The sequence below is a fragment of the Alligator sinensis genome, unplaced genomic scaffold, assembly GCF_000455745.1.
Source record: "Alligator sinensis unplaced genomic scaffold, ASM45574v1 scaffold505_1, whole genome shotgun sequence".
NCBI classification, from domain to species: Eukaryota; Metazoa; Chordata; order Crocodylia; family Alligatoridae; genus Alligator; species Alligator sinensis.
Window position 1 is genome coordinate 3,025,461 of NW_005841940.1, and position 13,145 is coordinate 3,038,605.

General features: G+C 40.8%; 1 protein-coding gene across 1 annotated transcript in view; it reads right to left on the reverse strand.

The window, feature by feature from the left end:
• The window catches only part of LOC102372710, a 33,734-nt gene that overhangs the window by 19,764 nt on the left and 825 nt on the right, over nt 1-13,145 (reverse strand). The window contains exons 2-12 of the mRNA XM_025199287.1: nt 12,528-12,632; nt 12,123-12,221; nt 10,684-10,844; nt 9,983-10,107; nt 9,464-9,593; nt 8,486-8,634; nt 6,986-7,173; nt 5,867-5,977; nt 5,343-5,444; nt 4,887-4,962; nt 4,032-4,159 (exon numbers count right to left, since the gene is read on the reverse strand). Coding sequence (XP_025055072.1) covers nt 4,032-4,159; nt 4,887-4,962; nt 5,343-5,444; nt 5,867-5,977; nt 6,986-7,173; nt 8,486-8,634; nt 9,464-9,593; nt 9,983-10,107; nt 10,684-10,844; nt 12,123-12,221; nt 12,528-12,632 — 1,374 coding nt within the window. The remainder of the gene's footprint in view (nt 1-4,031; nt 4,160-4,886; nt 4,963-5,342; nt 5,445-5,866; nt 5,978-6,985; nt 7,174-8,485; nt 8,635-9,463; nt 9,594-9,982; nt 10,108-10,683; nt 10,845-12,122; nt 12,222-12,527; nt 12,633-13,145) is intronic.

Consider the following 13,145-nt stretch of genomic DNA (forward strand, 5'->3'; position numbering starts at 1 on the left):
GAAATGTATTGTGTTAATGTATGACCCATTTGATCCAGCTCTAGAAATTAATGAAAAGTGCCTAGTTTGGATACATACCTTTCTTGGATAGAGGTATTTCAGACTTATAAGTACTCACTTAACCTATCCTCCAAAATCCATTTTAGCTGGTTGTTGTGTTAATGTTACACTGAACATTGCTCCACTTGCTGACAAAATTACCTAAGGGAGGAAAGTAGGTGAAAAGTTGGGTTGACTAAGTGGGATCAGATAGGTCACTTGCTGTAATGTTTGGAGAGACACACCAGGATCTAAGTCAGTACCAGACTGTTGTGTCATACTGTGAAATTTGGTGCAGATTGATTGTGAGGAAAGAGGATCTAAGACAGAGAGTTAATTTCATCCTGAGTGTCATGAACTAAGAAATATGAGTGCCCTCAAACCCCATTGAAGCCAAAGGGAGGTGCGCGTATTAAGTCTTTCAGAGGACTGAAATGCATGGGCCTGTGGCTTACTTCATTTACAAACACAGAAGAGCTTAAAAATTCAGATAGTCACCTCTAGCCAGATTTTTAAAGAGAGTTAGGTCCTGGGGCACTTTTGAAAATCACACTGAACATTAAATTGGGCCTTCAGACATTAAAGATCTTCAAAAGTCTGCGTAAGTTGGGTAGGCAACTACCTCTCCTTGTCCTTCCATGAGATTTAGGTTCTTAACCTACTTTATTGTCTGTCTACATCTTTTAGGAACCTAAATACCTTTCTAACCCTAACTGTTAGCAGAGGAAGTATAGGAATTTAGATGCCTTTGGCCAGACTTCTCACTCAAAACATATCTGGCCCAGTGGCAGACTGACGGGCGTGGGAGTGGGGGCCATGGTCCCCTGGGTGTCAGGCTGGGGGGGCGCCGGCTGGGCCCTTCATCGTTCTTATCACATGATGTGACTTTAAGTATTGCTACGAGAAGGACGGGGGGTGGAGGAAGGCACAAATGCAACTATTGGCCCCCCGGTGCTGGAGAGCCACGGTACGTCATTGATCTGGCCCCTTACACTTTGTTATTATTCCTTTTACTGTATGCTGCGCTCACATTCATTTTTATGTGAAAAGAACATTATTGCAGGGCATGTACTGCAAATTGATCAAGATACCAAAAGTCTAAAAGCTTGTTACAATTATTGTTATTTATGAAAGGAGAAATTAGAGTTGATAAAATTGAATTAGGCCTAACAATAAAGCTCTTGAGACCATGCAAGGATTGTATTAAGATCATTAAAAAGAAAAGGAGCATGGGACCAGAAATTAGTGGCTCAAAACTACTGTGTCAGAAATAAGGTCTGTCTGGTGAACAAAATACAGTGAGATTCAGGTATTCTGCTCATCAGCTCCCTGTAAACCATGTTAGTAGGAAAGGTGCTTGTGCTGGGGAGGGCCACTGTGCTTGTGAGGGCTTCAGGTACATTGTATGAGATCTGTACACTCTGTTGTGAAGATATGAGCATAAAAAGTGTTAAATGACCCAAAGTGTTAAATGTTATAAATTCCACTTGCCAAGGCAACAGTCAGTTGTATTTTTTTTTCAATTTTTCTTTTTTTTCATCTTTTTCTGTACACTTTTTCTGGAAATGTAGAAAACAAATGTGATTCCTTTTTACCCCTCAACTCTTTTGGAGTAAGAATATAAAATATCCAGAGAACTGGAGAGACAAGGAAACACTCCTGAATGGAGTTTTCCCAGTAGATGCTGAACAGCAGGAAGTTCTTGAGTCCCATTAATTAAATGTCCCAGAATCCCTTGCTGTTGCTGTTCTGTGCCAGCACTAACTATTAATTCAAGTCCAAGGGGAAATTGCATAGTTTCTGGTGAAGAGAAAGCTGCTTACTGTGGACTAGCGCATTCACATTCTCCTGTCTTTTGACCTGGTTTTGTTCTGCAGCTCGGTCAGACTGTGCACTGCTTACACGGCACAGAGACTGTCAGGGCACTTAGAGCTTTGCAGTCTGGTCCACGGCAGATGCCATATCCTCATTTTTCACAGCTGGTCTGGAAACATGAATTTTTGTTCAGATGCAGCAGGCTGTATTTCAGTGCTTTGCCCAGTTAAGTTGTTTCTTATTTCCTTCAGACCAGATTTTTTTAAATGTATGAAGCTTTGCTACATGCATAGACATGTACAAGCATCCATTTAGCTGAGCTGGGAAAGTTATCACAAGCAGCCTATGAACATCCTAGCTTGAGGGTTTTTTTCTCTTTGGCACTGATACTGTATAGATACATACAGGTGTGGCTATGGGCTTCCCTTGGCCAATGTTCACTCAGCCTGATGAAGGGTGTTTGTGCCCAAAAGCTTGCTAAGAAGAATTTTTCCAACTATTTGAGTTGGTCTAATGAAAGATATTGGATTTACCCAAAGAACCTTGGCTGCCTATGTCCTTAGAGTCAGACCAACACAGCTACAACCTACACCACTGACAGACAAAATACTTTTCTCTAACTGGGATAGATAAAAATACTATAAGTTCCCCTGTCTTGGAAATATTTACTTATGTGATATAAACAACAGTTCACAATACTTACTGAAGAAAGCATGAAAAATAGCAGCAGATTGTTTCAAATAGAAAGTTCTACCTTCGTGTTTGTTGCTATTTTACAAATGTGCTGAACAACTGAAATTTCTACAATCTTTCTCCGATGCCAGATTCATGTTTAGTAATCAGTGCTTGTGTGACAGCTATTGCTTAGTTCTTTACCAACCCTGTTTCCAGGCATAAAGACAGTATATTATATTACACTTGATCTTAGCCAGAACACGTATGAACAGCACAACAGCTGCTTGCTGACACTGGCTTAGATTTTCTTTCATTATACTTTGCGTTGCGTTTTTTTTAAAATTCTCTACAGGATTTTATTCAGCTCAAAGTTGAGCTTTTGGAGTAGAAAATGGAATTTATCCTTTGCCCTTAGGGGCAGGAGCTGTTTTTTTTTAAATTCATTTTTACATGGTGCCTAGCACAAAAGAATTCCAATCCCTGTTTGACATTTCTAGGCACTGCTGTAATACACATAAGAACAAAATAACACCGGGCCGTTTAATCTTAGAGTCGCGTAGTGATGACCATATGGCCACTCTTCTCCGGATCTATAAGTTTCTTCTTTCCCCGATAGTTCAGGCAGTTGAAATCCTCCCTGATTTGTAACATAGTCTTTCCTTTAGTCTCTGGCATAACCAGAAAGACAAAAATAGCCATGAACAAGCAATACAGTAAGAAAAAGATGAAACAGTAAGTGCCAAGACCATCCTGCATGAGGAAAAAAAATAGAGAGACTTTAGTTAATACAAATGGTTTCAAGTCCATTCTCCTTTTTAGAAGCAGTTTTGGAAAAACCTGGATCAGGTACTGAGCTGGTATAAATCAGTACAGCAGCACTGATGGCAGCTCAGTATCTGGTCCCCATTTTTAAGATTCAGGCCAATTTTTCCCTCCTCATTTTAAGTAAAGAAATTGCCTGTTCAGCAGATTTTGAGTGTCAGTGCTTGATTTAGTGGTCGGGATACTACATTATACTCCAGTGACCCTCCCTATCTGCCCTTTTCCCCTGCACAGAATCTGCACAGGGATGTGAAAAATGTTCCAGCACGGGTTCATGGCTGTCGTGGCCTTGGCTTGCCTGGTGCTTATCAGTGCTGCAGGAGCTGCTAGAAACAAATAGGTTGACATCCATTCTCACAAGGGGGGCAGGAAGGGCTTGAGGAGATTCAGATAGCCGTCTCAATGTTTGAGTGCTTGTCTGAACCACACCTTTCAGGTTTACCTCTCTCTAGTTCTAACCACGTATGGCACCTACAGTAGCCTCCTGTGTTCCTAGTGGACAATGGCTAAGTATCAAATAAAGATTTAAAATAGCCATCATCACTCTGTAAACTTCCATCTGAGTCAGCCCCGTTCGCTTGTGTGAAGCTTGCTCTAAGCTTCGCGTGCTGAAGCTTCATGTAAATTAGCATGTTCTAGCACTACCCCCCTTTTAAAGCAAAAATGCTTGCTTTGCTCACCACAATGAAAGGGAATACCAATCCAATGATGAAGAGTTGGATCCAGTTTGAGCCACCACAGAAAACGTAGGCAGCAGGTCTGTATGATTGAATGAAGATTTCTGTGGGCAGGGGACACGACACTCCAGCTAAAAAACAAAAGAAAGAATAAAGAAAACGTAGAAACCTAGAAAGACATTTCTGTATCATGTGCTACATTATATACCTCAATGAAAACCTACATCTTCATATGCTCTGAAGATATATTTCACAATATAAACTAGCAAAGATATGCTAGATGAAAGGGATTTACAATTATTTAAGTGCCTGTCACAGTCAGAGTGGGGAATGGTTTAGGAATGCTTCAGAAGGTGAATGTACATCTTGCCCAAAATCAGACCTACAAAAGCAAGCTTGTCAAACATATGGCCTAGGGGCTGAATCTGGTTCATGAAGCCTTATCATCTGGCTTGCAGTACTGCCTGTGGGTCTCAGATGAGACTCCTCACACTGTATGCAGTGCATGCCCCCATTAGCCAGATCAGGCCAGATCCGGTACATGCACTGCATACAGTACACACAGGGGTGGACTGCCACTGCTTGCAGTATCTGCATCAGACAGCCCCCCAAGCTGGATTCAGCATGTGAGACCAATTTGGCCTGCCAGCTAGCCCTACACTACTCATCTGTCCCACAGACTGGCCCCATGCTACTCATCTGACCCCTGTGTCCAGGTGATTTGACACCTCTGCCCTAAAGGCAATGCTGACCAGGACAGAATTAGCAAAGTCTGAAAAGCCCTGTAGTTTGCAGCCTAAATGTTGTTTTGGAGGAAAGAAAGAAGGTACCTAGGTAATTCAGCTATAAAGTACCAACCTGGTCCAATTCCAAAACTCATGATAAAAATAAAGATGAGCACAACAGAGCAGTACGGTATCCAGTAGGATCTCTCCTGTAGCGGGAATCAAAAGCACTTAGAATCAGAAATTTTGTGTCATACAACTCCTTTAAAACAAGCTCAATCCACACTGCATCTGAACATTTCCAGTTAATCAAGCTTCTTCTACATCATGAACAATAGAGAAATAGCAAAATGGAAACTGGCAGGGAACAGAAATGAATGGCAACCCTGCAGCTGAATCAAGCCATTGGCTGCAGTCTGTTGCTCATGTGCTCTGTGACAAGTCATCTTCAGGGAGGTGATTAGCCAAATACATCTTTCTAATCAGAGTTAAAAAGCAGGTGTTTTGAAGGTGGAAGCAGTAGTGGCAACATAAGGAAACACAGTTGTAGAAATCATTGCTCAGGTGCATAGATGAGATGGGATCTTACCTGCAGTGAGAGAGTGGCTGTGAGAAGCCCTAAGGCCAAGGTCATAGTTGCATAGCTTGTCCAAAGCAATGGCTTCCTTCCTGCACGTTCAATAAGGAAACCCTGTGGAACCAATAAAAAATGATCAGCAATAGAGAATCAAAGAACATGAAAAGGCAGAGTACTGCAGTAGAAGGAAACGTAAAGATAAAAAGCAGAAACATCCTAAATAATAGCTACTGAGAATTTTGCTTTGTAGGAGGTACATGTGCTTGGGAGTTAGGACACTTTCAGATTCTATTTCTGATTTGGCCAATGACTTGCTCTGTGACCTTGAGGAAAACTGTAATGTCTCATCTATAAAAGGGTTAATAATACACATTTTTTGCTAAATAGATTGTAATGTTTGTATGAACAATATCAAGTGCAAGACATTATTATTATTTTGTTATAGATATTTGTTTCCCCAAACTGCTTTAAACAGTATCATTAAATAAAATGAAATAGGTATCTCTGCAAAACAGTTCTGCTCAAAAACAACTTACACAAAGAATAGTGGTGATAACCTCAGTGATACCAGTTCCCAGAGAGACATAACGTATTTGAGAGAAGGGAATTCCAGCTTTCATGAAGATGTCATATGCATAAAAATAAACCTGGAAAAAGAGAAAGCAATAAGCCATACCCATAAGAAAAAACAACCCCAAACTTTTACAGAACGCGGTATTATTCTCTTTGCTGTTACTGCCTAACCTTCACCTAGTAAACCAAAGGAGCAGAGTTTCCATCAGGCATTATCAACTCCTTTCTTCAGCTCTGCTTTTTAAACTGGCTGCTAGGACATAAAGAGAGGGAGAGATCTGGGGCTAATAATTAAACAAGCTAGGGGGTGTGTGGCTTAATGATATGGCTACTACCTCCAAAAGGAATGGGTCTTGGGTTCTAGCCTAGACTCTGGCTCCCAAAGAAGCAGAAATTTTCTTTACCCTTTTTCTTTCATTTTATCTAATGACTATTAAATGCATTGTATGATGGCTTGGCTTCAAAAGGAGCACTGAAAAACTACCTGGGTAATGCCCAACCTGTGGTGAGATGGTTTGAGCAGTGTTTCTGTAAAGCAAAAGAAACATAGACCTCTCCTGGATGAGGGGCCTTGGGGTTTAGGTCTCCTGCTTTCTGGGCCAATGACTTGACCACTCTGCTGCTGAGGCTAAACACAGGATTGCACTCAGGCATACAGATACATGTATGCATATCTGCCCAACCACTGTGTATCCTAGTGAGAATGTGCAGCATCCATATGGATGCTTTTGTGCCCATACTGCATGGGTATCACAAACTGTGCCTAAGTGCCGGAAAGGCTATTTAGGCACATGAAGGATCATTGAATTCTGCCCCAGACTGCATTTACTCTTCATGATAACACCATAAACAATTCATGCACAAGCCTTCAGAGGGCATTGTATGGGCTACCTTTCTTTGTCTACTCCATGCTCCCCATCGTCTATAGGCCTTTCCTGGGAAGTAATTTAATTCTTTCATTTTTATTATACCCATATTTGCTTCACAAATTACAATTCACTACTGTTTCCAAAGCATCCTTTTAGTTTATGAATCATCAGGAATCTAGATGAGAGGAAGTCTGAGAAAAGTAGTACACTTACTGCATTGACACCAATTAGTTGCAGACAGCAACAGACGAGAAAGAGAGTGATCAGCTGCCAGCGCACAGATTGGTCCCTGAAGAGATCTAGAACACTTTTTGCCTTCTCTCCATTGATGATTTCTTGTTCCGCTATCATGTCATCTATTTCAGCCACATGGTCATTATCTCCCCAAAGCTGTTTCATAGCTATCCAAAGGAAAAAAGAAAAGATCCAGTATAAAATACTGTATTTAGTCCCTCTGCATTTACATTCATTTATTAAATTATATGATGATTCAGAATACCATTTCCTTGCACTCTGGCAGTAGTTTTCTCATGTTAGCTACAGATTATTTTAAAAAGGCATCTTTGAGCAAGTAGGATATTTTCTTCAGTTTATGTTGATCCTTCTGATCACAATATTGATATTAGTCTTCCTGTAGGCCAGTAACTGCTTATGGCATTTCAGTGAAAATCAAACCCAACCTGCTCAGAGCCCTTTTCTGCTCAACAAAGAAATCCCCCTACATCAGGCAGGCCAATGCAAACCCCAAAACACAGAGCTCTAGGAAAAATGAGTTTTATGCTAAGAAATCTTTCTTGCTTCAGAGTTTCATCTTTCAAAATGTAAAAAGAGATAATAGCACAAGGCTGCTTGATCATTGTTTTTTTAGTATAAATTAATACTTGTATTCAGAACTACACTTAAAGAATTACGGAAGAGGCAGAGTGGTCGTAATGGACTGTTTGCTGTGCCATGATAGTAAAAGGTTACAACTAAATAGTGGCAATTTGGCATCTTATACAGGTCCTGAATATACTGTATCTGCCCCTGGCTACTATGAGACAGAAGGTCATGGGCTAACACGAAGATTGTAATATACTCTGGGCACATCTACACAAGACATTTACTGCACAGCAGATTAATTAGCTGCACAGTAAATGCCATGTATCTAAATGTGCACCCCTATTAGGCTGGAGTAAATTAATGTATTCTGCAGAAGGACGGTACTTGTAAATACAAGTACTATCCTGCTGCAGAGTAAAAAACACATGTAGACAGCAGCACATTTGTAGACATTGCCCCAGCTGGCTGGGGCACAAGGGTGTTTCACTGTGGGGGCTGCCTGCCAGGTAGCCCTGCACTGAAGCACCTTCATGATCCCAACCAGCCCCTCTGCAGCATGTGTAAATGTGGCCCCCAGGAGCAATAAACTCCAGAGCTTATTAATGCAAGTTAATTTCATCACATTCATATGCACATGTATGTGTGTGTGATCATGTCACCCTCAAGTGTCTGACAGAATAAGGGAGATATTAATGCTAGTGTAGAAGAGATCCTTACCTCAAATACAGAGGGTTTAGGATTTGGAGTTAAAAGAAACCAGGGTTTTATTCTCCACTCCATACATGTTTGTGTGGTTTGCCTAGTAATTATACTTTTAAACTGAAGCCCAAGGATTTGTTAAGGAAACAGCCCAACTTTGCTAAAGATAGTACTAAGGACATATTTTTGTACCTTTGACACAACCCTCTTTGTCCTTTTTGTCGATTAGAAGGTAACGTGGAGAGTCAGGGAAAAAAGGCAGTGTGACCATCTGGATTAATGCTGGGATTGCACTGACCCCCATGAGAATGGGCCAAAGGGCTTTTGCTCCCAGAATTTCTCTGAAACAGAAGTACAGCAGTAAGAGAACCTGAATTATGGTAGTTTGTGGCAGTCTGCATACATGTAAATATAGCAATATTGATTGGTTACCCTGGAGCTAAAGACCCGAAAGAGACTATCCGTGCAAGTATTTAGAAGTATAGGAGATGTTGATCTGCTGTTTCCTACTCCAGGGATGTACCTGTTTCATCAAAGATGGAGTCTGCCATTTAACACCCAGTTTATAGGTCAGCTCACACCTGCAGTGAGTCTGACAGATGTGGGTATGCCTGTATGGTGACTTCTTAGTACAGGGGAGCTAGTTATTAAAAAAGCATGTATCGGGTAGGGTGTGCACAGGTGAGTATGCATTTGCCTGAGTTGGTGAATCTGTATATATTTGTGTCCTTTTGAAATAACATTTGATAGATTGAAGGATCTAGTTCATACCTTCTACCCTCTAAGAAAAAAGCAAAATCCAATTTTAGAAGTATTGTAGCTATTTCAGATATTGCACCAAATATGTACTGAAATCTATTAAAAATGTTCTTTTTTGTAAGGTTTATGATGATCTTGATTGATCTGTCTCTTTCATTCCTTTGCTAGAAAGCTCATGGTGGTTGAAACAAAGACCTTCAGGAATTTATAGTTGCATAATATTTTTGTTTCCCATTCAGTTACGACTTAGCAACTTGGGCTACACTCATTCAGTCTGGCAGACTAGCTTCCTGGAATACTCTGAGAAGCATGGGATGCTAAGTTATCTTTCAGGAGTCTTACATAAACATGTTCTTTTATTTTAGTAGGAAGAAAAAAGAGAAAAGAAAAATAAGCCTCAAGTCTCCTTACTCAAGTCCAATGGCAAATCCTACAAATTTTCCAATGGCGATGGCTGTAGAAGCTGTTATAGCAGTGACTCCACGCAATTTCTTTGGAGCACATTCTCCAACATACATGAGATGAATATTCAGACCTAAACCTGCAAAGATAGAAACAGAATATCAGACAGGGCAGTTCTACATGAAAAGCTACATCAGAGGTTGGTTTACTATCGAGTGAGCGTGTTTCTAAAAATACTGGGCATATTTTGACATTTTCAGTGCTTTTCTGTCCATATTATCTATGGTAAATTCTGACTTAGAAGAATAGGAGACAGGCAAAGGTTGTACACTATTAACTGTTACTCTTATCATTTACTTAATTTAAAGTCTATATAGAACCATAACTTTCTGTGGTACCTTAGAGAGATTTTTAAAAGGTCCCAGGCTCAAATAACCAGGCATGGTAGGCCCTTTTACTTCTTCATGGGAGAATACTGTGGTGGTGTCAGGTGCCTTTTAGATCAATACAAGATGTATGCAAATGTACCTGTACAGACTCCAGAGAAGAATCTGCCAAGCAGGATCATCTCAAAGGATCCAAATACCTTGCTGAATCCCATCAGAGCTGCACCAAGGAGAGCAGGGATGTTGACAAACAGCATGGCTTTCTTCCTGAAATTTATATGAAAGAAACTTGAGTATAATGATACTGAGCGTGTCATTCACTGACCATTCAACAACAGTTACATGAAATTTAAATCAGCTAAAGATTCTGGGATGCATTTCACTATAATAATACCATACTCACAACCAACTTGAGCCCAGAAGGCATGAGGAAAGGACAACTGTCTTTCACAGAGTGAAAAGCCAGCTGCAGCTTTTGAGAACACTGCTCATGTGTGCTCTGCTGCAATATGAGTCTATGTTTAGATGGGAGGATGAACTTTGGTAAACCATTGGTAATGGTGAGACTTTCCCATAAGGATCCCCCTTGAAGTATCCCCTAAACTCAACCTGGCTGCTTTGAACATTTCTATTGAAATTCCTAATGGATAAGATTATATTTTTCACCTTATTGCCATTCTGAACTACTTCCTTTCTTTGTGGGAGAAGCTCACGGTGCTTTGGGTGAATCATGATAAAGGACATTGGGGTCTGCAGCCAGCCTGTTTCCTTTAGGACATGAGTCACTTGTTTTTGCAGTCACTGGAGTAAGTAGAAATAGACTCATACAAAGATTTGTCCTACCTTCCAAATCTAATAGAAAAATATCCAGCATACATGGAGCCCAGCAGCCCCCCGATACTGTAAATGGACACGATGGAGGACCACAGTAATGTGACTCCCTTGTCACTGAGAGGAAAGCTGTATCTCTCCAGCCAAATCTCACTGATGAAGCTCTTAATGTGCTTGGAACAAAAACAGAAAGAATTGGATTCGATCAACTTTTCTTCTTTTGAGTAACATATTCTCTTTATTTCATGTATTCATGACACCTGGGGTGAAATCATGGGCCCAGTGAAAATGATGGGACTTTTGTTGTTTACTTCAGTGGTGCCAACATTTCATCCACAAAGTGCAAAGAACAGCAGTAGATATCAATATTAAATATCAGTTATACATATTGTTAGGCAAGCAGTGACCTGACCTCTGTTAATCTGATAAACTCGCCTTGTTTTGTTATGTGATCTTGCTACCCACTCCCGCTTCTCTGTTTTATCCACCTGTTATATTCTGTCTGATGCCTTGGATGAAATCCAGGCCATGCTGAAATCCATGGCAACATTTCCATAAATTGAAGTGGGTCCAGGATTTCTTCCCTTGACTGTTTGCTTTCTAAAGGCAAATTCTGTCCTCTTTGTTACTTGACTGTCCAGTACACAGCAGAAGAAGGACCTGCTTCTTGATTAGGGTTCCTACATGCTACTGTAAAACTGGTAATAAGTAATAAAGTTCAAGTTTAAATGTTGATATCTTTCTAAGTCCCTTTTGCAGTCTCACCTACCACACTTACTTTCTTTTTCCAAAGACAAGTACCTTGCTCCTGCCCCTTGATGCCAGTGTCATACCCAGTTCTGATCCTGACACTTTTTGCACCTATGACCAGCACTTAGCTAAAAAGATGAAATAAAAATGGATACAAGGGACCTTATACTTCATGAGAGAGGAAAAGGTCATGCACTCTAGAGCAGTGATTCCCTTGGGAGCTTTTGAAGGGTGCCATGGGGGTGCCACAGTGTTAGAATTGCTAGGTGTACAAACATAATTTACAAGGTAAATCTGGAGATTTTAAATAGGAATCCATATTGTTAAAAACAATCTCACCTGCTGTGGTCTTTCTGAGTTCATAGCAACAGAAGAATTGCTCTATTATTTTTCTGTAGTGAAAAACCAAGTGAAAAGTAAGACCTGGCATTTTCCAAGGGGTGCCTTGAGTCTAGAAAAGTTGAGAAACATTGATCTAAAGGATTGGACCAGGGCTGAGGAATGGAAAAGTACCCACTGCTATGAATTCCCCAGAGCCTTCCTTTACTTTCCAGCTCAGTGGTAGAAAAACTATGATGGTTACCAGGGCCACAAGTATTGGAAGCAGAAGCCAAAAGTGTTCTGAGACAGGCCAGGAAAAATCAGTGAAAGAATCTGGATTGAAAAGCTATTTGTTCGTTTTCTTTGCAGTTTTTGCTTACCTCAGCAGGAGGGTTTATGATCGAGATTTGTAACCCATACTGGAAAGTCCCACCGATGCCAAGGACAAAGGCCAAGAGCAAGAGATTCCAGCTGATCATCTGTCAGGGAGATACAAAACATAGGGCTTGTGGGGCTATTCAGTCACATTCAAAATAATGGTTCTTTCTGGTACAGTAACCCCTGACCACAGAGTACCAGCAGAAGAAATCCCTCCTTAGGAGCCAGGAGGCACAGGTCAAGTAAAGCTGCGTGCTGAAGGAAAGAAAGAAGTGTGTGAAAATCTCAGGGAAAGTGAGTAAGCCTTTGGTGGTGTCATGTTGCCTCGTGTCACACTTCAGTGCTTTGGTCTTTGGTTTCTTAAACTCTGGTAAAGGGTCAGCAGACCTGTGAGTGTTTTGCAATACCCAAGCTGCTGGGCACCGTGGGTAGGTTTGAAACACAGCTTCTTTCTCCCTTCCTCCAGCTGTCTCATGCACTTGTTGTCTTCCTTGACTGTTATGTTCAGCAACCTGAATGAAAGGAGAAAATGTCAGAGTGGGGCTAGCTTGGTTTCATGGTTAGGAAGGGCATTCCTGATTTCGATGGGCTATAGGAGTTTTAAGAAATATCCCAAATATAATTTTGTGAGAGAATTATCATCCTTTCTTTCTTGATGGCAGTTATTGTGTGTCCTCATGATCCCGTGCCCTGATGATAAAATGCAGCATTTATATCTTACAGGACAGATCCTTGCAGATGGCAGTGTCCAGCAAAGACTGTAAAACTGACACAAAGTAATTTAGAATTTGAAGAAGTTTCTGCTTGAAAACAAAGTGAGCCAGATCCATCCATGGTATAACACTGCTGACTTCAGTGCAGTCACATCAAGAATGATTTTGGCACTTTGTTCATATATTAGACCCTGATGCTCTCCTGGTTGGTAAAGACATAGGATGGATTGTGGTTTATAATGTCTAACATCAAGTTTCTCCCACACTACTGGTGTTATAAATTAAATAACTCTTCACCAGGAGACCCACCAT